The 27,416-nt window shown below is 31.7% G+C and overlaps 1 protein-coding gene across 1 annotated transcript; it reads right to left on the bottom strand.

The window, feature by feature from the left end:
- Positions 1 to 14,622: 14,622 nt before the first annotated feature.
- LOC127730492 (ras-related protein Rab-18-B-like) lies at positions 14,623 to 26,047 on the bottom strand. Its single transcript, XM_052238922.1, has 7 exons — positions 25,870 to 26,047; positions 22,405 to 22,460; positions 20,989 to 21,050; positions 20,335 to 20,407; positions 19,978 to 20,096; positions 18,546 to 18,671; positions 14,623 to 18,040 (listed from the first exon to the last, which is right to left on the bottom strand). Exons 1-7 carry the CDS (start codon positions 25,935 to 25,937, stop codon positions 17,933 to 17,935), a joined length of 612 nt encoding a protein of 203 aa, XP_052094882.1. The 5' UTR covers positions 25,938 to 26,047; the 3' UTR covers positions 14,623 to 17,932.
- Between the last annotated feature and the right edge of the window lie 1,369 nt (positions 26,048 to 27,416).

Here is a 27,416-nt window from a genome sequence, read left to right on the forward strand (position 1 = left end):
ACTTCAAAGTGATGAATACATAAATGTTTTCATTTAAAATAGGTTATATTTCATCAAACTATTTTACTAAAGTAATCGAAATGTAATCGAAAGTAATCAATGATTACATCATGATTTTTGCTGTAATCGATTAAATTACGATTACATGTAATCGAAAATGTCTTCGATTACAGATTACTGTCGATTACTGGAAAAAATGTAATCAATTACAATCGATTACGATTACAGATTACGATTACCCCATCCCTGCTCAGCATGCACTTACCAAAACATGTACAAATATGAATGTAGACTCGAAAACTTTTTTCATGATTTAAAAAAAAATGACAATTGCATTTTTAGGTGATGGAATACCCCATTTACTGTCTATTTTATAGGGATTAACATACATTATTCGTATCATTTAAAACATCTTGTTAGCTATAGTTTAGTTACAATAAACATGTATTAAAGATCAATGAAGATATAAAAAAATTGTACAATTACACAGAACTTATTTTATAGGCATTGAAGATATGTTGTTATTTACCAACAACTTTTACCACCAATTTCATAATATAATAATGTATTTAATAATTCTGGGAAATATACTTTCATCCTTGTAACAAAATAGTGAGTTATGATATACCCCTAAAAAGTGTTCAAAAATATAGTTGAAATTTTATATTTTTTGATTCAAATATTACAAAATCGGACTTTAATATCATGAACATGTCTTTTCTTGTTGTCAAAATTTCATGGAAAAAGTAATGTAGCAGCTTTTATGCCTTTTAAATCTAACTTACTTCAATGACTAAAATAAAAACAGATTTATAATGAAGAAATAGGATTAAACATTGGACTCATTAAAATTGAATTGTTATAAAAAGTACTAACTTACTATCTAAATTGTGCTGAGTTATCAGCTTTCAGAGTATGTGTGTGAAATCTGTACTTTAATATCATATGAAGATAAATGTTTTGCATAACAGAGATAAGTTTGTTAAATATTATTGTGGTGAAAGATATTGTCAATTTATTCTACCCATCTCTTTGGAATAATAAGGCCCCTGAGAAATGAGATAGAAGGGATTTTATTTGACTTCAGAATGACATAAAAGAAATTTTCTTTGCGTGAGTACAGATTTTTTTTTATTGAATGTGCTGCCTTCTTCATGTATATAGTTAATTGTACAATTAAAATGTACAGCAACAATCTCTTACCATTGTGAACTGAAAATGTATTCTATTCTTATATGTCTTAAATATGAAAGGGGGACTGCAGAGAAGGAAAGTTTACTTAAGATCTATCCAAGTTATAAACAGGCATTCCTTGAGAGATTTAGTAATAAAAATATTTCAATATGGGGACTATCATATCAACTTTTCTACAGTGAAATTATGTGTGGTACATGTACATTTACAAATAATGTCTTGCATACAACACACTTATTCAGTGTGATAATTGTTCAAATTGATTCTACAAATAAACATATACAGGTTGCACTACTGTAAATATAGACAATGCAATTTCCCATAGGAACTCCTTTTACGGCTAAAACTGTGCCATTTTTACTATGAAATTTCCTAAAAAATTATATCCTAGAATGAAAAGTTCATATGCACTACAATTTTTTTCAAAGGTCAAAACATAGGGCTGTGCGGCATATTTTCAACATTTATATGCCCCCAACTTCTAAGAGTTTAAACATATACTAAAATTCTGTACTACCCCTCCCTTCACTTTGGGCCTTCCTCAGAATTCAATTTGACTGCTATCCATGTGTATTTATACTGGTAACATTCCCAAGTTATGTCACTATGAGATGCAACATAGAGATCATATCCGGGAACCAGTATGTAAACAAAACAAAATATCTATGAATATTATATATCTCCCCAAAAGAGGTGTGGTTTGTGAAACAGCTGTATTTACAAAGTGCAACCTACAGTGACCTGTTTTTATCTTTAATCAATATTTGTCTCATTTGCACCACATCTTTGCATTTTTATCATACTGATAGGTTAGGCATATAAATATGTTGAGAGTTTATTAGTTTTTTTTTAATCTCATCTGTCCTTTTTGAATCTCAATCAAGATAAAAGAAATGCTTACAATAAGGATTAGCTAAAAAAAAGTATTTAAACTATAGTACTACATTTATGATAGACAACTAAAACTGGAGCAGGAAGCTCAAGGGTCTTTACAGTGTAATTTGAAATCATTCTGTTCTTCACTCTTTCAAAACATTTCTGGTACTGCATTAAGAAAATCTGGTATTTTTGCAATTATAAGATTTCTTTCAAGGAAAAAAAATCCACACATCACAATTTAAAGAGGGCACTCGTTTTTCTGTGTCACTTCTCTGTCTTCCAGATCAAATCAATCCATATGGATCTCTACCCTAAAGGTAGTATACACACTGTTGTTTGTTATCCTCCCTAATGATTATTCATTTTGGGTTAGTTGGGAAATAACTAGGAAAACCAAATGATTTCTGGATGTCCTTTCCATCATTACCATTGGTTTTGGATTTACCTACCTCTAATGTTATTACCATTGTCTCCCTTTGTATCTACCCAATTTTACAAATGTTATTGTACAAGGACGGGAAAATTCAATTTCCATGAAATTCTATCAGAGGTCTCTGAAAAACATTTATGATGGTAGTTTGAATCATGAGAATATTTTATGTACATATTCATTTAAACTGAAACTTAGAAAATATAGAGAATGAGATTGTCTATGCTGTATTTAAGAATATCTATTCAAACTGTCTTTGCTGGTTACTTCTAGTTCAATAGAAATATTCAGGGTCATAACTTAATAAACTAGAGGCATTAGTCACATGATGCATAGGTTAAGGAATCCAAGGGGATAATTGCTCTTTGAAAATTTTGGACATAACAGTAGTTAAATGAATCTAAACTGGACCTTTAATTGCATATTGATTCTCAAGCATTGCATGAGTACAAATATTTTAATATTATGTTGTCTCAAAAAGATGTAACAATGTTGTTGAAATGATTTTATTCTAAAGAAATGACAGAACATCAATGTAAATGAGAGAGTTATGGTCTTTAGTATCATCATTTAATTGTAAATGAATTTAACATCTAGCATTTTAACCAGATATTATATTCATACACCTATAAATGGTATAATTAAGCTTGATCTAATTGTTATTGAGATTGATTTTGTTTTAGAATGTAGATATAATTGTAAATACATGAAATATATAAAAACACCCTTGCTTGTTTTTCTTATATTTGAGGTATAGAAAATTTCAGACATTTTATTGTATGAAAACTATCGCCATTTTGACATGTTTTTTATGACTGTCAATTAACCAATTTTAAAGTTGTCTGTATATCATCTGGCTCTTAGCAAGCATAGGGAATAGTGTTCACATAGTATTATACACAATGTCAACTATTGCTATCACAACTATCATAAATGAAGATTGTTTACATACAAGACAATGTGTTTTGTAGGTTATTGGTCATCGCTACACTAACACTGTTGATTAGCAATTGGTGTCTCATTTTCATGTGTTCCTTTATTTATGTGAAATAGCTTTAAAAGTTTTTAGCTCACCAACCTTTGTGAGCTTTAACCATTTTATATAGTTTAAACAATAATCTTTCCTGCAGTCATAAATTATGCAACCAAATATTGTTGCCCTTCCAATATTGGTGGGAAATTATCCCTTATCATCATATCTACATGGCTTCTATTACTATAAATAGAAGTTCTGATTCAAGGGGAAAAAATTAGTTTTATGAAACATTGATATAACTTTAAATGCTGTTTTTTATATTCCAAATTTAAATTAAATGACCTGACTTAATATAGTTTTCAGCAGTTGTCATCTATTTCCACACTACAGTTATGGAAATAGGAATGTTTTAGTTTTGGTATATAAACATAAATGAATATATAATGTTACAACTCAGATTTTTTTTTGATCAAATAAAATGTATTAACAAATATAAAAAATATAAAAAAAAGATTCACTAAGCTTTTCCTTAAATGGAATAATTTTTTAATTTCTGGTACCTTTGTGATGTCATTTACAAAACTGTATGGCTAGCCAGTATTTGTGTACTAGTTAAGGTTAAGAAATATGCATTTTGATAACAGGAAAGTATAGAAAAATTTAAGAAAAAAGAATACTTTAAAAATCAATTCCCTATAACTTGGTCTGGGGTTTTTGTTTTATGATTGTTATTAATGGATTTGGACAAATGTTTAAGTTTTATTTTTCCTTCACTCAACATTGTTACCAGCATCTGATGCTTTTAAAAATATAAATGATAATGCTTAAAATCTGGATATATATTCTATAATACGTATGGCTCAAAATGATCTGTTTACACCAGTTGGGTTACCATTTAAGTAGATAAAAATGTCTAGAATATATAAAATGGGACTGTTGAAGCACAGCAATGCAACTTGTATTCAAATGTATAAGAACTGACCATTATATTTGTATATATTGTAAGAATAGTATTGTGCTACCTAGATGTGGAATCATCTTGAAATTGTCATAGAAATCATGTGAAGTTTGTTTATAGTAAATATTAATGAGGTAACTTGTCATATTTTTAATGCCATACAACATGTACAAGGAGAAAACAAACTATGCCCCTGCAACAGAGGAACATATAAGTTAACCCTTGTGAGTACATCTTTCTGTCATCCATCCATCGGTCAGTCCACATATAGTGTAGATGGTTTTATTGTCTCACCTTGACGGAGTCAATAAGCGAGACATAGGTATGCTGTTTCCGGCGACGGCGGTGTCAACAATGTATTAGTTTGTGATTAGGTCTAGTTCATGGTGAACCACAAGTGGTAGGTCAATGATATTTGGTATGCAGTTGTATTAGCATTGACACATCTCATTACCATGGAGATTATTTAGCCCCGCCCCCTCAGTCAAGGTCTATTGACTTTGAAACTTTGCTTAGTTTACATGTATTAGTTTGTGATTAGGTCAGTTTATGGGGAACCACTAGTGGCAGGTCAATGGTATTTGGTATGCAGTTGTATAAGCATTGGCACATCTCATTTCCATGGAGAATATTTGTTCCTTACCCCTCAGTCATGGTCTATTGACTTTGAAACTTTTGCTTAGTTTACATGTATTAGTTTGTGATTAGGTCAGTTTAAGATGAACCACTAACGTTAAGTCAATGATAATCGGTATGCAAATGTATTGGCATTTGCAAGTTTCATTTCCATGGAGATTATATAAACCCAACCCCCAATTATGGTTCATTGACTGAAACTTTTACATAGTTTACAAGTTAATGTTTGTGTTTAGGTTTGTTTAAAGGGAACGACTTATGAAAAGTCTATGGTATTTGGTTTGCAGTTGTATTAGCATAGGCACATCTCATTTCCATGGAGATTGTTTAGCCCTGTACCTTCAGTCATGGTTCATTGACTTTGAATACTTGCATAACTTACATGTTAAAGTATTGCTATTTTAATTTCAACATTTGCATTATCAAAATAACAAATAGGCGAGACATATCTCTGTGTTAACAGTTTATTTATCCAACTTATCTTTCAGTTTAAAAGGTCATACCATTAATTTTTTTTGCAACTTTACAAATACTGAATATGTCCATGTGGACAGGATCTTCATATATCTCTCCTTTGACAAAGGGAGACATTATTTTTAAGTAACATTTCTTCCAACTCTGCCTCTGGTTCTCATACAACCTTTGATCAGACTTGAACTTTTTTTTTTACATGAAGGGGTATAGCCATAAGAGTGTGTTGCACATCATCATAACCTTCATGTGACCTTGACCTCAAGGTCATATAAGTATCCTATTACTCATAATAAGAGAGTATTTCACTTTAAAAAAACCCAGTAAATTTAGCTCACCTGGCAGAAAAGCCAAGTGAGCTTTTCTCATCACTTGGTGTCTGTATCTGTTGTCTTTGTCCTTGTCATCGTCTGTCGTCGTGAACTTTCACAAAAATCTTCTCCTCTGAAACTCCTGGGCCATATTTAATCAATTTCGGCCACATTCATCATTATTCTATCTCGTTGAAAACATGTGTCAGATGATCCCACCTGCCAACCAACATGGCCGACATGGCTAAAAATAGAACATAGGGGTAAAATGCAAGTTTTGTCTATTATCTTGAAAACCACTATAAATAGTGAAAATCTGGAGCAAAAATGTTCAGAATGTTGAGATCTACCTGCTGTCCATTTAATAAAACTGTCAAGACGACTTCTTATATGAGTTATTGCTCTTAAATGTCAAATTTTACCAATTTATGGCAATTTTATCTATTATTTTGAAAACTATGATAGAAAGAGAGAAACTTAAGTTAGGAAAATGATCAGAAAGACTAGATCTACAAATAAATCAACCTGTCCGAAATCATCAGACGATATCTTATTGGTGTTGTTGCCCATTAATGATGATTTTCACCATTGTTTTTTGCGTTTTTGATCAATGGGCCAAATTTAACCAAACTTGGCCACAATCATCTAGTTTAAACAATGTGTCCAATGACTTAGTCTGCAAACAAACATAGCAGATTGATTGATTGATTGATTGGTTGGCGTTTTACGAAACTTTCTACACTATTGTGCTATTTCTTGGTGGTAAGTTTTATTGTTGGAGGAAGCCAGAGTGCCCAGAGAGAACCAACGACCTTTGGTAGGAAAACTGACAATCCTAGTCAATTAAGATTGTAGTCGAGCACACCTGCCACGTGCGGGATTCGAACTCACAACCTCAGTGTTGACAGGCTAGTGATACAGTAGTGCAACTACTTAGACGACTTAGCCACCGATGCCCCTCAAACATTGCAGACATGGCTATTAATAGAACATAGGGGTAAAATGTAAGTTTTGTCTATTTTGAAAACCGCTTTGAATAGATAAAATCTGTCAGGGGCAGAAATTTTGAGACTAAAGATCTATCTGAATGTCCATTTACTAAAACTGTCAGACGACTTCTTACAGGAGTTATTGCCCATAAATGTCAAATTTTACCAAATTTTTACATTTTTAACTGGATTTTCGAAGGAAATATCGGTTATTGATTTGGGGATGTACAGCAGGCAGGCAGCAGGCAGGCGGGTGGGCGATCGGACGGGCGGCCGTTAAACAGTGTCTCTTCAAAAACATGAAAATGCTGCGATTATTTTTTTTCAAATTTAGATATGTTGTTTCTTGTGACTAAATGAAGGTCAAGTTCAATTTTCACGATTTTAGTATTTCTCCTTTTTGAGTTATCGCCATTTTTAATATCCAAAAGTGGTATTTATAAATATTTTTCTCTTGTTATCATATTATGACCAAGCATAGTAAATGTCTTATCTCAAAATAAAAATTGGAGTGACAGATTTATTTGAAAATTTTCTATTTCCTAAGTGGTGATGATTATAAGCTATATTATTAGACATTTTGAAGTTAATTACATTATTAATTATTATATATGTTATGTTAGAGTACTATGTTAAACCATAGTTCTGTTGAAACCTTTCAGATTTGCAAGTATGATTTTCATTATTAATTAGATCTGGATGATATCTTAGCATAATTATGATAATCATTGGAGTGACAGATTTATTTAAAAATTTCTGTTTCCTGATAAGATCTGTAGGACTGTATATATAAAGTTTGAAATTTACTGGTAGGACTGTAAAAATGAAGTTTGAAATTTACTGTTCATTATTAGACATTTTGTAGATAATTAAGTCTCCCTAAACCATAAATATTCTTACCCCCACCCCCTACAGTTTGAAAATGTGCTTTTATCTTGTAAACGGTTGAGATCCCCACCCCTAAACCATATATATTGTTGTATAGGACAATAAAAAAAACAAATCAAATGAATATAGGGGAAGTCCACAGGGGTAACCCCCACCCCTTTTCTTTTTGAAAACTTGTAAAAGGTCGAGATCCCCACCCCTAAACGGTGAGTAAACCATATATATTCTTGTATGGGACAATAAAACAAATCATATGAAATAAAGGGCGAGTCCCCTGGGGATCACATCCCCCCCCCCCTTTTGAGAACTTGTAAACGGTCGAGATCTCCACCCCTAAACAACCGTATATATTCCTGTTCGTCATTTCAAGAAGATTTGAATGACATACAGGGTCAATCCATAGGCGTCACTTATGCATATCACAAACCAATTTGTACTGGACTTTGCCTAATGTCAGGCGACCATGGGAATGACGAATTATTGGAGCCTTGTTTGGGAGACTTGGTAACAGCATCCTGTTACAATTATTTCTTGTTACTGATAAGTTTTATAGATTTTGAAAAGACATTGTATTAAGATAAATAAAATTTCGGAATTTTTCTTCTTTTCGTTGGTAAATTGTTTGAAGAATTTTGTGGCAAGTTTTTTTGTTATTCTGTAAAAATTAATTTTCTGAATGCTATATATTTTTTTTTATGAAGTGAACTCCTTTAAAAACTAAGCTTATATTGTCTATTAATAAACATATATTTAGATTTCTGATTTTGGGCCCAGTTTTCAAGGTCCAAAATAAACTTGTGTTTGATTTCAACATGAATTGAATATATATAGGGTTCTTTGAAATGCTTAATCTAAACCTGTATTTCTTTTCATTACTAATAAGATAATACCACATTGAGGTCCAAAGGGTCCTAAATTAAACTTTTGTTAAATTTCATCAAAAATTGAATTCTTTGGTTCTTTGATATGCTGATTATAACAATGTTTGAGTGTTAAATCATATCTAATTTTAGAGAACTTAGTCATCACTGGTTGTTGTTATTATATTATTGATTATAATTTGAATAAAATGCTCCGCAGGGCGCAGCTTGATACGACCGCAGAGGTCGAACCCTGAACAGTTGGGGCAAGTATGGACACAACATTCAAGCTTGATACAGCTTTGCATTTGGATTGTGATTAAATATTTGACACAGCATAGGTTTCTGACACAGAATGAATGTGGTCTAAGAACTTAGAAATTTTAAATTGGACATTCACCTATTATGGTCCAATATCCAAAATCTAAATACATGGTTAGATTCAGCATATCAAAGAACCCCAAGAATTACAATTTTTGATGAAATCAAACAAAATTTAATTTTGGACCCTTTTGACCTCAATGCGGACAAAGTTGATAACGGGGCCCAAAAATCAAAAATCTAAATACATGGTTAGATTCAGCATATCAAAGAACCCCATATATTCAATTTTTGTTGAAATCAAACAAAGTTTAATTTTGGACCCCGATTTGGACCAACTTGAAAACTGGGCCCATAATCAAAAATCTAAATACATGTTTAGATTCAGAATATCAAAGAACCCTAAGAATTCAATTTTTGTTAAAATCAAACTAAGTTTAATTTTGGACCCTTTGGACCTTAATGTAGACCAATTTGAAAACGGAACCAAAAATTAAGAATCTAAATACACGGTTAGATTCGGCATATCAAAGAACCCCAATAATTCAATTTTTGATGAAATCAAACAAAGTTTAATTTTGGACCCTTTGGACCTCAATGTGGACCAATTTAAAAACGGGGCCCAAAATCCAAAAACTTAATACACGGTTAGATTCAGCATATTAAAGAACCCCAAGAAGTCAAGAATAAAACCCCATTGAAATAATAAGCAATTTATACGAAGTATCTTCTTTTGCACAATACTGTGCAATTAAATATTTCTTGCTATTGCGCAATACTGTACAATTGACAATTTCTTGCTATTGCGCAATATTGTGTATTGGATATTTCTTGCTATTGCGCAATACTGTGCAATTGAAGATTTCTTGCTATTGCGCAATACTGTGCAATTGAAGATTTCTTGCTATTGTGCAATACTGTGCAATTGAAAATTTCTTGCTATTGCACAATACTTATTATATAATAATTTACACATCCTGTTTGGTGTGTATCTCCTACCATATCATTATTATTTACTTTTAAATATAAATCAGAAATAACCAACTTAAAATGGAAAATTTTAAAAGAAAAAAAAAAGGAAAAAAAGAAAAAAAAGGAATAAATAAAAATCCCCCCCCCCAAATTTTTTGAACCCCCTTATGATTCACAACCCCCAAATTAATTCCCAGCCTTCCCTTTGTGGTATGGTACCTTGCAGTACAATTTCAGAGAGATCCATACACTTGAACACAATTTATTGTCTGGAAACTAGAAAAATGTGTTTTTTGGCCCCTTTTTGGCCCCAAATTCCTAAACGTTTAGGGCAATTACCCCCAAACTCAAACCCAGCTTTCCCTTTGTGATATGAAACCTTATAGTACAATTTCAGAAAGATCCATACACTTACACACAAGTTATTGTCCTGAAACTAGAAAAATGCTTGTTTTTTGCCCCTTTTTGGCCCCTAATTCCTAAAATATTGAGGCAATTACCCCCATCATCAATCCCAGCCTTCCCTTTGTGGTATGGTACCTTGCAGTACAATTTCAGAGAGATCCATACACTTGAACACAAGTTATTGTCTGGAAACTAGAAAAATGCTTATTTTTGGTCCCTTTTTGGCCCCCAATTCCTAAATGTTTCGGCAATTACCCCCAAATTCAATTCCAGCTTTCCCTTTGTGATATGGAACCTTGTAGTACAATTTCAGAAAGATCCATACACTTGCACACAAGTTATTGTCATGAAACTAGAAAAATGCTTGTTTTTTTTGCCCCTTTTTTGGCCCCTAATTCCTAAAATTTTGAGGCAATTACCCCCAAAATCAATCCCAGCATTCCTTTTGTGATATGGAACCTTGTGGTACAATGTCAGAGAGATCCATACACTAACACACAAGTTATGTCTGGAAGTTACAAAAATGCTTATTTTTGGCCCCTTTTTGGCCCCTAATTCCTTGACTGTTGGTACCAAAACCCCCAAAATCAATCCCAACCTTCCTTTTGTGGTATTGAACCTTGTGGTAAAATTTCATAGAGATCCATTCACTTAAACTAAAGTTAGAGTGCGAAAACCAATGTGTCTTCGGATGACGTCGGACGACGCCAGACGACGACGACGACGACGACGTCAACGTCATACCAATATACCACCACAAAAATTTTTTTGCGGTCGTATAAAAATTGCATCATATCTTATTTTAGAGAACTATTTATCCAGTTTGAGTTATTTCCCTTTGCATAGAAAAATTTATGGATAAAAGTAACCTGTGGTTTCATTTCAACATAAATTAAATATATATAGGGTACTTTCAAATGCTGAATCTAAACCTGTATTTAAATATTAGATTTTTGGGCCCAGTTTTCAAGTTGGTCCAAATCAGGGTCCAAAATTAAACTTTGTTTGATTCAACAAAAATTGAATTTATGGGGTTCTTTGAAATGCTGAATGTCCAATTTCAAATATTTCAGTTCTTTGACCACATTCATTTTGTGTCACAAACCTATGCTGTGTCAAATATTCAATCACAATCCAAATTCAGAGCTGTTTTAAGCTTAAATGTAGTGTCCATACTTGCTCAACTGTTCAGGGTTCAACCTCTGCAGGAAAATCCGGTTTGCTGTCACTCTGACAGCCTCTTGTTGAGGGTTATTTTGAAAACAATGAATAGAATCTATAAGGCGAAAAATTGATCAGCAAGACAAGATCCACAAATAAGTCAACATGGCTGAAATCTTCAGACGACTCCTTATTGGAGTTATTGCTCTCTAATGACGATTTTTACCATTTTTATTTTCATTTTTGCCTAATATTTCAAAAACTATAAAAGATAGATAGAAACTTTGAACAGCAAAATGATCAACAAGATATGATCGAAAAATAAATCAACATGACCGAAATCGTCAGTCGACTACGCATTGAAGGTATTGCCCATTAATGATGTTTTTCCCCATTTTTAGTTTTTTCCCTATAATCTTTAAAATTATAATAGATGGCTAGAAACTTTAAATAGCAAAAATTGTCAGTAAGACAAGATCTGCAAATAAACCATATTGCTGACTAGTAATTGGAGTTCTTGCCCTTTAAAAATTACTCATCATTTTTTTAAGTTTTTGCCCATTATCTTGAAAAGTATAATAGATGCAAAAAAATTACAAATGTAGATAGAAACTTTAAAAGTAAAAATTATCAGCAGGACAAGATCTACAAATATGTCAACACAACTGAAATTGTAAGTTAACTCTTTATAGAGTGATTGCCCTTTCAGGATGATTTTTACCAAATTGGCCATTGTTGAAGTAAAGGCAAGTGACACAGGGTCTTTAAAGACTCTTGTTTTTTCAAGCAGTCACTAAATTTATTTTATAATTTTTTTCAGATAAAGGTTTCACTACAAGTATTACAAAAAGATTATAAATGATCTATGTAAATGAGGTCATGGTCAAATGAATGTTGCCAGATGACTTACACATTACAATCATTCCATACACCAACCAAAGTTAACCTATTGTTATATAGTATCTGGGAAACAGACATTACCACTTAAACCTAAAAAATTACCATTGAACCATAAAAAATGAGGTCAAGGTCAAGAGAATCCTGTCAGACAGATATGTACACCATACAATCATCTACATCAAATATAATTGACCTTTTGCTTGAAGTATCTGAGAAACAGACCTAACCTTGCAATTTAACATTGAACAAGCATTCTGAGAGTATTGCATGGTCCCCTACTGGTTAAAAATTCATTATACTGGAACAAAATGCTAACTTATTCTATAACTTGTCATGGTGTAAACAAATAGAAAATATCAAGTCAATATCTTCAAGCATGACTAAAAACAGTGTGGAAAACTGAATATATGAGAGAATTTTTTCAAGTCCAAGGACCATAACTCTGCACAAAATTATCAGACTGAAACAAAAATTTGAACTTGATCTGTAACTTGTCATGATAACACTATATACCAATTGTCAATCAATATCTTCAAGCATGATGAAAAAAAGTGTGGAAAACCTATAACACTCTAACATTAGATATGATGTAATACAATGTATATCTATTTTCAAATTACAATCAAATATAATTAATAGTTCCAAATATTTTTTTCTTTCATTTGTCACAAACTAATATAGATTTGTAACTTATCTATAAAATGTCAACAACTTTTATCTACACAATGTAATGTAATGAAATATATACTTAAATAAAAATAGATTATTATCTAAATTAAGGATTTCACTTAATAAAAAAAAAATATATATATATATATACATGTAGCATTCAGAAAATTAGTTTATACAAAATAACATATAAATCTGCCACAAAATTCCTCAAACAATTTACCAAAGAATGTCTTTTAAAAAATGAGTTATCTCCCTTTGTACAGATTTATGGTTTAACATAGTACTCTTAACATTAGTTATGGATTTTTTTTATGGACTATAACTCTGGACTAAATCATCAGACCGGAACAAAATTTGAACTTGATCTATAACTTGTCATTATAAAACTATATATCAAATATCAAATCAATATCTTCAAGAACGAAGAAAAAAAGTGTGGAAAACTGAGTCACCGGACTGACGGATGGACAGACGGACGGACAGACGGACAGAGTGCAAACCTAAAGTCCCCTTCGACTTCGTCGGTAGGGGACTAACAATGAACCATGAAAATGTTGTCATGGTCAGATGAACAGTGTCAGACAGACATGTTTACCTTATAATCATTACATACACCAAATATAGTTGACCTATTGCATATGTTGTCTGAGAAACAGACTTGCTACAAAAAAACTAAACATTACCAATGAACTGTGAAAATGAGATCAAGGTGAAATGAAACCTGCCAGACCGAAATGTACACATTATAATCATTCCATACACCACATATAGTTGGCCTACTACAAAATAATAAACTAGGACAATTAACCATGAAAATGAGGCTAGGGTCAGAATAATCCTGCAAGTGTACACCATACAATTATTTCATACATCAAATATAGCTGACCTAACCTTGAAAACTTAACCATTGAACAATGAACCATGAAAATGATGTCAAGGTCAGATGAACCCTGTTAGCAGTAGGTCTAGACAATTGTTGAAAAGGTCTACTAGTATCTGATAAATGGACTTGACCTCAAAACTTTAACCTTCAAAACCGATCCATGAAATGAGGTCAAGGTCAGGTGAATCCTGTATAACAGACATGTAAGACCTTGCAAGGATCACATGTACCAAATATAGTTCTGATTACTCATTAGGAGAAATTCAGTTGACAAAAAATTATAGTTTTTGTAAACAGCAGCTGAACCATGAAAATGGGGTAACTGACAATCGACATATGGCACACAGAAACTTCGTTACATAAGGCATCTGTATACAAGGTAAGAAGCATTCAGATCTTTTACCTTCTGGAATATAAGGCTGTATACAAATTGTGTAAGCAACATGGTAACATTTGTTATTTTTGGTTTTTTTAAAGAAATAATCATGCTCTTCAACAGATATCAAAATCACAAAAATACCATTATAATGTGGAACTTTTTTAAACTTTCTTTGTTCCATAATTAAATTTTTTGCTTATTATGCAGATTTTAAAAGGAAATCCTTAAGTTGTGATAAAAATTTTCCAATCAGTTACTTCCCCTGTTATAGAATCAACTTTGGTGATAAAGAAACTGTCCTCCTCTATGAAAAATTAAATGACATAACACACACACAGCAGTTTCGAAATTTTAATTTTTCCTTCTTATTATGATTCTGTATACATACTAATAGATAAAGCAATTCTTCACCACTCATTAGATTTAAATAAATTCATAAGAAAATGCATTATCATACAAATAAAAAGTTTGCTCATTTTCAAGTACTGTAAATTCAGAAATTATTGTGTGCATTTATAATTGCGATTTTTGAAAACTGAACAAAAAAGCGAAATGAATTGTAGCAATTTCAGGAAAAGCATAAAGATTATCAGAATGCGTGTTCGTTATTATTGCAATTCTCATCCAGTCACATTATTTCCATTAATAAAAACCTCGCAATAATTTCTGAATTTACAGTAAATACCTATTTTTCTGTTGCTTTACATAACATAAACACTGAACCATAATTTCATACTTTGTGAAAGAATATTCCTAAATTCCTGTAATAACAACACAACTGGAGGCTCCTTGATTGCTCAAAGGATAATTTTTTATAAAATAAGCTTTGAAAAGATAGCTGTGATTAATCCCCTGAAGTTTCAAAGCATTTCGCCTCATTCTTTCAGAATGTTTTTTCAATTGGCCATTCAGAATCCAAACTTGGCTCTGGCTATCATTTTTTTGTCTAGTTTTGCCACTACTTTGTTACCAATATCACTGACAGTTGCCTGCAACTATTCCAGTAATATTTTGGAAAATTTAAGCGCCTATAACAATGTATTTAGCAATCAATTATTACATCATCAAATTTTCGACAATGAGTCTAGGTAACTTTTCAATGCTATTCCAAGTAATATGAGGAGAAAATGTTCCCTAATTTATCCTAACAAACAGATCTTAGACTTAGACTAGAATGCATTAAAGAGCCAGTATCTTTTGATCTCTCATTGTTTTCATGATATGTATGATAAAATTGACAAAATATATTACCGGTCCGAATTTTTAAAATCATTTAAATGTACCAAACAGGATTATTACCTAACATCATAATAAATGTATTAGTGTGCATGTTAAATTTGCTCTTGTTGCAAAGATTTTTCCATGGATAAATTTTAGGTCACATATTTGGATGTTCTGTCGGCTTGTGGTCAATAATAAATAAAATAAGTATTGTATTTTGTGAATTTCAATACAGGTATTTATTTCTGAACCTCATTTAATGGTTAAAGGTTCACTCTATGGGGTCTAAAATATGCACTCTAACTTACAAATACAGCAATCAAACTTTACAAATACAATCTTAATTCATATATATGCACATAACATTTAAAATAAAATATATACAATGATATACACAATCAACAAATTAAAATCAATGATAAGTGTTACTGTAAATTCAGAAAATATTGTGTGCATTACTGTGATTTTTGAAGAAAGGGCAAAAATGGGAGATTAATAATTGCGATTTCAAGAAATTCTGCCTACAGTTATCAGAATGCCAGCTCTTATTATTGGGATACTCATTCAGTGGCATAAATAAAAAGCCTGGCAATAATTTCTGAATTTACAGTATTTTAAATGCATAATAAAAACCCATCACTAACAAGAGGATTATAAACAAAAGAACTACATAACTATCAGGATATCTCATGTGCATAAATATTATGCTATGCTTGTAAATATTATATTAAAAAAATCAACAAATAAATTACATTCAGCATAACAATAATTAAAAACCCATTTTAATATAGAAAGACTAATCCACTTACAGTTATATGGGAAAGGAGATGGGGGTTCTAAATACCTGAAATACATATTAATTTGGTCTTAAATTCATTTATATTTCTTCCATAAATTAGAGTCTGACAGTTATTACTTCATCCCCCATATAAATTTAAACGTACAACTATGATTAATTGATATATAGTGGCAATTATTTCATGTGTATGCAGGAAATCCAATGTATATGTATTACCTTATTTCTATATACAAGTATACTGAATTCAAAAAATTGTTTTCAGATTTCTATATACAAGTATACTGAATTCAAAAAATTGTTTTCAGATTTCTATATACAAGTATACTGAATTCAAAAAATTGTTTTCAGATTTCTATATACAAGTATACTGAATTCAAAAAATTGTTTTCAGTCAAAATAAACTAAAATTAAAACAATTTGCTCGATGCTATCACCCATTGTAATAATTTAAAAAAAAAACATTTGAGAACCATAAAAAGATATAACCAATAAAAAAACATAGTTAAAAAATCATTGGGTTCTCACAACTGCCTCTTTGAATCCAAAGTAGTAATTTAAACTTATTGGTGTACTGCATAATTTCAGTTTGTGGTTCTTTATGTCTCCATGACTGGGTTTTTAGCTTAAATCTTAGTATTAGATCTTTTAAGTACCACCAGTTTACATGATTGGAAATACATAAGTAAAAAAAAATAACTTCAAATAAACAAAAGTATATATTCATCAAAGATATCAGGCTTATAACTTAGTATGCAAGATGTGCATTTCAGCTACAAAAGACTAATTAGTGATGCCCATAAGTTAAATTAGGATTAAATGTAGGTCAGAATTGAGCTATTGTTGTTTAAAGCTACTCTAAATTACATGATTGACCATAACTGGGATTCCTAAACTGAAAACTTGATGCAAATCATAAATAAGATATAGGAAGCATTAAACGAAGGAAACAGTTACCTTGTTGTGAGCTTCTTTACACCTAACTATATTATTATAGGTCATTTAGTATCCTATAATGGCTTTTTAAATAAAACATAGTTTAAGTAAATCAATATAAAATGTATTGCAAAGTCACCTGCTTTTGGTAAGAAGGCTGTAATGATCCCTTATATGCATTTTAATGCCAAGTTAAACGATTGTAGAACACTCACTATTTAAAGTTTATGTGAAAAATTACGTATTTCTTTATTCAAATGATTTGTCATTCTTTATAATTTCAGTGACTTTTCTCTCTTCACTTTTAGCATTGAAACACCATTGTGTAATATAAACATTCATAAAAGATTTATGGTTTTGAATATCCTATGACATTTATGATGCTTCATATTAGTTGACATATACCAGTATTTATTATCTACACTTGTTTTTTTAAATTTTTTAAATTGATATCTGAAATTTTTCTCTTTTGTTACCGGTAACTAAAAATAAGATTTGTTGTGTATCACATTTTTGACACACATATATCAGGTTTGATACATAATCTTATATAGAAATAACTATAAATACATTGTAACACTTTAACATCAACCAAACATAATCGATCTTTTATAAATATGAAAGCACCTTGAGATTTTTTAAAAAATATTCATCATGACAACCAAAGGTTTTAATAACAGCATACTGTTGAAGTTCATATCACAGAGCAGTAACCTCCACATGCTGCTTGTTGTGTGTTTCCATCTCGTTCTAATTGCAATCCTCTTCTGTCTGTTTCCCAGAGTCCGGGCGTCTGTATAATCTGAAAAAAGAAAGAAGCATAACTGTTACATGATTGACTGAAAGCTGCTTATTGTTAAGCAGCAAATATTACATTCATATTCAGGACGATAATACATAAATGTCACATGAATGTTCTCTGCTGTGTACTAGACGGACAAGCTGATTTGGACCTGTCAGCTCTTAATGTAATAGTCTGAAGGTAAAATTGTCACCCTAGCCCGATACCTTATTCCAACTTTGAGCAAACAAGTCTTTGAACAAACTCCTAAATGCTGCTTGTTTAGTTGAAAAGCAGCAAATATCAACAATAATTGCATGTATTGTTTTGCTAAACATACCCCAACTCATATTAAAGTATTGGCAAACAGGTTGTATATGTCTGAATGTTCTGGAAAAGCACTCATACATTACAACCCACCATTGCCAAGCTGCTGACAAAAAATGCCTTGATTTTCCCTTTAAAATTTCCAATTTTTTTTAAATATGTACTAATGGATACACAAAGACAAAAAACTTATTCTCACCTTCTCTACCAATTCTTCGAATGCACATTGTACACCTTCTTTAGTTTTGGCACTGGCCTCGATGAACAACATATGGTGTTTTCTGGCAAACTTTAATCCATCCTCTTTACTCACTTCTCTTTTATCCTAAAATTTAATAATTATATCTAATATCCATGAAAAATCAAATTTTTTAGCTTAATATCTTATTAATTATCATTAACAAAACTTATAGTTTACAATTGTAATGTAATTTAATTTTACAATTATTGTATTATACCTAGTACTAAATATCTTAGCTATTATCTCATAGTAATCTTATACAAGGGTCTTACCTAATACTGTAAAATAACCAGAAAGCAAACACACTGTCGTGTTTAGCATACCACCACTCCTAATTCAAAGTATCAGTGAACAGTAATTATATGTCTGACAGATCCAAAAACAGGGCACAACACTTATAACTCATTATAAATCACTATTGAGCAGCTCACCAAATATAAAGTAATTCTGTGTTCGGAAGTATTGGAGAAATGTGCGACGAAATGTGACATAAAGGTTATAATCCAGTGAAAATTTCTAAAATAATATTAACATAAATTCATAAGTAATAGTATTAAATTGTACAAATGTTTGAAATTTTTCGTCACAAATTCTATAAAAAAGTTGTAGTCATACAATTTATATATGGTGAACCAACACCTGAAGTGGTAATAGTGCGGTTGGGTAATAGTAGGTTGATACCGAAAGGTATTCACAGTTGTCTTTCACTAGATAAGTAAATAAAACGATAATAAAGACAACACCACCCGTCAATTACCACATGGTAAGAGTTTATTCATATGTTATATTGTTCTGAAGATGCCACGCTTGATGGCAAGACATGTCAACCAGAATAAAATCTTGCCATGCGGTAATTGATGGGTGTTGTTGTCTTATTATCATTTTATAATTTATATATATACATAAGTTAAAGGTGCAATAAACTTGGAAAAAAACATTCCACAGATCAAAGTTAAAGCTCTTCAACTGTTTCGGTACTTATACATCCCTCAGATTTCAAATATTTGGCTTTGAGCGTTCCTGATAAAGGTAAATCCGGAAAAGCGCTTCGGACGCATGAAATTATAAAACGTGTTGTTTTCAGTTTTTTACATCACTGGGTCGATACCTCTGCTGGTGGACTATCAGTCCCCAAGGGTATCATCAGCTCAGTAGTCAGTACTTCGGTACTGACATGATTAATAACAAACTTTTCTAAAATTGCCCGTTTATAAATTTTGAAAGGTTTCAACTCCCTCAGGCAAAGTTGACCTTAGATGGATTTGGCTATTTGTTTTAGGTATTTTTGCCATATAGCTCTTCAAGCGTTCCTGATGAAGGTAAATCCAGAAAAGCGCTTCGGACGCATGAAATTATTAAACGTGTTGTTTTCAATTTTTTAATGACTTACCATATCAATTTTATTTCCAACCAGCATTTTTATGATGTCATGTTTTGTAGAAAATGTTTCCAATTCACTTAACCAGGTTTCAAGTTTACTAAAGGACTGTCGACTACTTACATCATACACTAAAACAGATATAAACATAGATGTATTGGATTAATAATAATGGACTCTGCATGCTGCATAATTGTTGAACTTATATGTCCCATATTAACAAAAAGATGTAGATAAGTACAATTTTGATAGAAAAATTTATATCCAAAAAACAATTCTGTAAATGTATAGGTCATCCAAAATTCAATGTGAACATAATGTATTTTTCTATGAAAACCTCATCAGTACATTGTATCTTAGTGTACTTACCAAGAATAACCCCTTGGGCTCCTCTGTAGTAACTTGGTGTGAGGGTCCTGAATCTTTCTTGTCCTGCTGTGTCCTAAATTTTGAATTAATGAAGAGTTTTTAATAATGGTAATTTTAGCTATTGAAATAAAAGTCCAATACAAACAATAGTTACAATATCCATGATCATTATTACTTCCTCTGTTTATTTAGTGGAGGTCTGAATACTAACTAAATAGTTAAATCTGTGTCTATTTATCAACTTGCTCATCATGACACAACTAATAGAACCAATTGGAATTAGCAGGGTAAAACATGTTCTTTCATACAGCATATGACAGAGAAACAGATTGATTACTGTTAAATTGTAGATATATCATATTGCGTTACAACCTATTTTTGTATTTGTATTACAAAGAGTTATACATAACAAAAATTATGCTTCAATCAACTAAATATAATCAGCATTCATTTTAAACAACCATCAGCAAAAGACACTTTATATAAAAAAAACATTTGTACTGTACATCATGTACCATTTATACATATAAAACTTTGTACATGTATAACTTCTTCTTTGTAATTAGGATGATAAATAGTGTACATACAACTTCACTAACAATCATCACAGGCAGAGAAAGGGCAAATAAAAGTCAAATATAAGTTTTTATTTACCCAGATGGCAAGTTTAGCTCTGTTTCCTTCTACCTGCAGTGTCTTCACTTTAAAATCAACACCTATGATAGAAGACAAGATTTCAGATGTATTTTTTCTTCTTTTTGTCAAAACTGCTTTGCAGGGAACATTGGTAAGCTTTAGTGTCTTAAGTTTGTCAGTATTCTCATCAAACACCAACAATCAATGAAATAATCATATTGTTAGCATGAGCATACTACATGAGTTTGTACAACTTAACTTTGAGCAACAGGACTGGTGCCACATGTGGAGCAGGATTTGCTTACCCTTCTTGGGCACTTGAGATCACCCCTGGTTTTGCTGGGGTTCGTGTGGCTCAGTCTTAAGACTTTTATGTTCATGTTCTGTAGACTGTTCATTGTCTAATATTTTCTTATTGTTTTTTCCATGATTTTGTTAGTCTTTCTTTGACATGTGAGTTTTGATCACCCTTTGACATCTGAGTTTTTTCTCTGACATGTTAGTTTTGATCTCCCTTTGACATGTGAGTTTTCTTTGACCATGTTAGTTTTGATCTCCCTTTGACATGTGAGTTTCTCTGACATGTTAGTTTTGATCTCCCTTTGACATGTGAGTTTTCTCTGACATGTTAGTTTTGATCTCCCTTTGACATGTGAGTTTTCTTTGACATGTTAGTTTTGATTCTCCCTTTGACATGTGAGTTTTGATTCTCCCTTTGACATGTGACTTTTCTTTGACATGTTAGTTTTGATTCTCCCTTTGACATGTGAGTTTTGATTCTCCCTTTGACATGTGAGTTTTGATCTCCTTTGGTTTCTTCTGCCTCTTTTTTTACACATCAATTCTTCAAATGATCAAATTTTCATTGAAAATGCATGACTCCATTTAAATTTTCAATCAGCTTTTAACTACAAACACTTAGTCCCTATAAGATATTGTTATCATAAACTTTGCATATTTATTTCATCAGAATTCATCAATAATTGTACGGATAAGAGTGCTTATTACACAGATTTAAATTATTTATATTTCATCATATTCATATGGCAGTAACAGTTATATTATATATTAATAAGCACAGCTGGCTTTAAAAACTTGATTTGAGAAATCACAAAAATCTATGAGCACTTTACAAGGGTTGATCAGAGAGTGCTTACTAAATCATATATATACCCTAAGGCAATTTTCTAATAATTCATTATTCAAGGGCCATAACTTTCATTAACATTTTGATTGGTACTTTATCAATCACATTTATTATGTTTATCTACAACAAATGTTTAGTTGAAGAAAAAAACATAGATGGAAAACATTACCCCACTAATTCTATAAGGCAAACATCATTTTTTTATTTTATTTTCAGGGCTATAAAAGAATCAAATTTTTAAAATGTGAAATGTGTGTTATATTGTCTATTGTCAACTTAATTCTTACCTATAGTTGCTGCTTGTTCAGGGTCAAATGTATCATCCGTAAAACGCAACAACAAACTAAAAATTAAAAAAATCACTGACCATTATCATTAAGTACTACATTCATGACATTTGTTGAGTGAAAATATGTATACATATATAGGTACATGTATATAGAAAAAGTTCCAAGAAGACTGTCTGTGTTTAAATCTTACTCAATAGGAACAGATGGTTCACCAAAAATCAGAAAGGGGACAGGGACTGGTTAAACTTTGAACTGAAATCTAAAAAAAACAATTACTTGCCTGACTTTTTGCTTATATAAATTTAATAAAATTTCTTCAAACAGATGAACATTTGTATTTTTAGCACATAAAATCATTAAAAACATTCTCAAAGTATCCTGATTATTTTCAAATCCTCATTTCTGCTTACATGTACATGCCTAACCTGCACTTATAAATCAATATCATTTGGCCATATAAATTCCTCATTTTAATTCCTACACCCACCTTTAGCTTTTTAGTGTATTTTCTGATGTATGTAGCTTACAGATGTGGATACTAAAAAATTCCAAAGATCTTTTAGAGTACATACAATCTAAGACTCTCTCATCTTGCAATAGTATTAAAACGTTTAACTTTTCTAAACTTTACACAAGTATTCCCCATTCCAAACTAAAAGACAAATTGAAAGAGTTGGTATTGCTTTGTTTCATAAAAAAGAATGGCGAACGTAGATACAAGTATCTTGTCTTGGGAGGGATAAATCCTATTTTGTAAAGAATCACTCTGATTCAAACATAAAATTCTCTGAAACTGACATTATCAAGATGCTTGATTTCTTGATTGACAACATATTTGTTACGTTTGGAGGACGTGTTTTTCAACAAACTGTCGGCATTCCAATGGGAACCAATTGTGCCCCTCTTCTTGCCGACTTGTTTCTTTATTATTATGAGGCTGACTTCATACAGGAACTTCTTAGGAAGAAAGATAAGAAGTAAGCAATATCCTTTAACTTTACTTTTCGCTATATATAGATGATGTTCTCTCACTAAATAATTCAAAATTTGGTGACTATGTCGAACGCATCTTTCCCATCGAACTAGAGATAAAGGATACAACAGATACAGTTAAGTCTGCCTCATATCTTGACTTACATCTAGAAATTGACAATGAGGGTCGGTTGAAAACAAAATTTTACGACAAAAGAGATGATTTCAGCTTCCCAATTGTGAACTTTCCATTTCTATGTAGCAACATTCCAGCAGCGCCTGCATACAGAGTATATATCTCCCAATTGATACGATATTCCCGGGCTTGTATTTCCTATCATGATTTCCTTGATAGAGGGTTGCTGCTCACAAGGAAGCTATTAAACCAAGAGTTCCAAATGGTGAAGTTGAAATCATCCCTTCGTAAATTTAACGGACGCCATCACAAGTTGGTTGACCGTTATGGAATAACTGTTTCACAGACGATATCGGATATGTTCCTTATGTCGTAATTACAATACACTTCTTTTTTCACCACGAATGTGACCTACCGAATTAGACTATTTACCTGATTTGTAATAACATGAGCAACATGACCGGTGCCACATGTGGAGCAGGATCTGCTTACCCTTCCGGAGCACACCCAGTTTTTGGTGGGGTTCATGTTGCTTAGTCTTCAGTTTTCTATGTTGTGTCTTGTGTACTATTATTTGTCTGTTTGTCTTTTTATTTTTTAGCCATGGTGTTGTCAGTTTATTTTCCATCTATGAGTTTGACTGTCCCTCTGGTATCTTTCGGCCCTCTTTTGCAAAATCTTGATTTTCACTGGCACCAATGTCAAATCAAAATTTTTTTTTTTTTAACAGTATTTAAACTCAGACTTATTAAAAATTTGTTTGTGTCTTTTAGGACATTTTGCCCTTCACTGCTTTATATGCAAATCTGTGTTCATGTGCCTTCTGAAATCATAAAGGCCTCAAGAGACAACGGTAATATTAACACAACAGAGAATGCAGTCAGCACTATCTTCCTCTATATTGCATGATTTGGGTAGGGATAAACATCTTTCCCATCCTCTTGATATTTGCAAGTTTGCAATCTTTATTTTTCTTTCTGTAGTCGATATTCCTTCAGGTCCGAAAAGAAAATGTTATGTCGTGTCAGAATTCATGACTGAAATACAATCATAAAATAATTCAAAATCACCAATTTTTGTAATTGGTTTCCACATCCACATGCATTAATTTTTGTTTACCTTCTATATGGATGGTTGGGTGGTAAATAACCAATGGTATTTACTGGTATTTATCTCCCCTGTCAATACTCCTCAAGTGGTCAATACAGGCAGACACTGGCCATGGCCAATTGACATTTTCATGGTTCTTTTGGCAGACTTAACTATCAATTCTAGACTTGTAAAAAAATTTTGCTTGATGGGGGAATAATTTTAACAATGAAGTGGAGTTACAGTCTTATAGGATTGTAAGTATGCTTTATTTTATCACCTTGCACTTTGATGACTGGTCTGGTTTTCTACAGCAGTTGGTTAAAATTTCAGACCAGTTTAACAGTTTGGTATGATAAAATAAATTGCAATTGGGTCAGAATTTCAAATTAACTACAATAGGTTGAGAGCAACACTTACTGTCAAGCAACAGTAACAGTATTTCATTTTTTTTTCTCTTCTTCAAAAGTTATATGAAACTTTCGTTGGAGTAATGGGAATTTGACTAGTTTTTAGTTTGTGCACTTTCCAGTTAAATTCCTATGTCACAATGCTTATGTTATTACATCACAATAAGAACCGATTGTTTGATGATGTCATTTATGTTGATTCACCTCGGGTCAACCATTGTAATGTTTTAACTCTTTAAAAATTAACAACTCCAGATTAGTGTATTGTAACAGTGACGCCTTGTGAATGCAACTCCTCTTGATCTGTTTTACAGAGAGCTCTCATACTTGGTAGGATTGTTTGCCATTATGTTTAGTTGACAAAATTGTACCGCCATTTTGATTTGATCATTTCCACTAAGGATATGGGACCTTGCATTTCAATTTTATTAACCCAGTACCTGCCTGGCTTTAAAACTTTTCCCTGTGCACAGGTTTGTCTGTACTAATCTACGTTAAGATTTTGTGGTGTACATGTAAATACATACATATTTTCTCCATTCCTTCTGATAAACCTTTAATATTCAGGCCAGAATTTTGCTTAATGTCCTCTACTGCCAAGTAGAGATGGTAAAACAAGGTTTTTCCCCAGTATTCGCACTTGGGTGAGCAGTAGTGCCAGTACCCTTAACCTGGGAACAGTATATCTATATGTATGTTCCTACCCTAACAGCCGGATTTTTTGCTAACCCTTCTGGTGTGGAATATAAACTTTTTGAGAGAGAGAGAGAGAAAGAGAGAGAAACTTTAGATATCCTTATGACTGATATATTGTAAACAGTTAAAAACCACTATGACTGTCGAATCATATCAGACCTTGATTTTCCCACTCCACTTTCTCCGATGATTAAAATCTTCAATGTAGTCAAAACGTCTTGTTCCATTATCAGATTATTGAACCTTATGTGCCAACTTGTCGTGTGTATGCTGTTTAGCTGTTCAATGCAATGACACAATTTCTTTGTTTTGTTAATTTCGTCACCAGTTTAGGGGTTATAAGATGTATCTAAAAACTTGTGTATCATAACATTAAAATGTAGTAAGACAACGGACCTTAATTTCGCAGGTCGTTTATTACGTAGATACATTATTCGTGGTCATCTGTTTCCGACCGAGCGAGGGCTTACCAGCCAGTCAAGTTCGTTAAACACCACCAGTTAGTGGTCATCTGTAATACACATACGAAAGGTTTGTTTATATATAAATGTATATATATGTTGTGTACAAGATGCAAGTTTGTACAAATTATAATTTGTACAGGGTTTTTGTACAAGTTATAATTTTTTTGACACATACCTTTTTGCACCAGATGATAAAAGTGTATCTTCTAAAATTTATCACCTTAAGGTAGATGCGGTGTCTAAATTATAATCCATAGAATTTTTTAATAATTTGCTAAAATGTAGTTTATATCATGCTTTTTAAAAAATAATAATAAAAAGAATGGGTCACGGGGCTTATTTTCACGCTACAGGTTGTGCAAAATTGACAGATTTTGTATAGATTATGCATGGAAAACCCAATTTTCTGCCATAAAACGAAAACTACACCATAGAATATTGAGATAAAATATGAGAAGATAGCTCTACTAGTATGCTTTCAGATAAGAAAAAGAAAAAAATGGGGTCACGTGACCCGTTTTCTTGCTACATAATAAAATAGGTAAATTCCTAACACATTCTATTGTAAAAGTAACTTTATCTGAATTATCTGCCCTTACATTTGAGTTGCCTCCCCTTATGTGGCAAAGTTGGAAAAAATAGAATCAAACAAAAGTATTCTTTTTTTTTTATAAAGTACAACCATAAATATGATAAAATAGGTCATTTTCTATATTGAAATGAAAATTCTTACACATGAATTACTTACTACTCTCAAAATTCGCACCTTCTATTAAAGATCTAGACCGATTGTTTTCTGGTATTTCAAAATCCAAGATGGAGGAAGACACTCTATCTACCTTAATGTCTTAAATTCAAATTTATATACTTCAACCTAACCTTTAGTTTTATTCTCCTTGTCCTAAAACTAGAAATAAGGACACCTTAATGGTTTAAATTCTATTTTTATTTTTCTCCTTATACCAAAATCCTATTCATAAAAAAGTCTTTTGTGTTCTTATAATGTTTTTTGTATCAATGCTCAGTATTAGACTGTATCATATGTAGTCATGGAAATATGACAGAAATATGCGAAACAAAAGACTGTGTGCTTGTATCATCCAATTGAGTTAAGCGATTCATAAAACACTGATAACTTGTACAAACATTCTGAACAAATTATAATTTGTACAACATTACAATTTGTTCACAACAAATATATATATATTTAAACACATCAGACTTAGTTCCCTTGCAAACTCG

The sequence above is a fragment of the Mytilus californianus genome, unplaced genomic scaffold, assembly GCF_021869535.1.
Source record: "Mytilus californianus isolate M0D057914Y unplaced genomic scaffold, xbMytCali1.0.p SCAF_2, whole genome shotgun sequence".
Classification (NCBI taxonomy): Eukaryota; Metazoa; Mollusca; class Bivalvia; order Mytilida; family Mytilidae; genus Mytilus; species Mytilus californianus.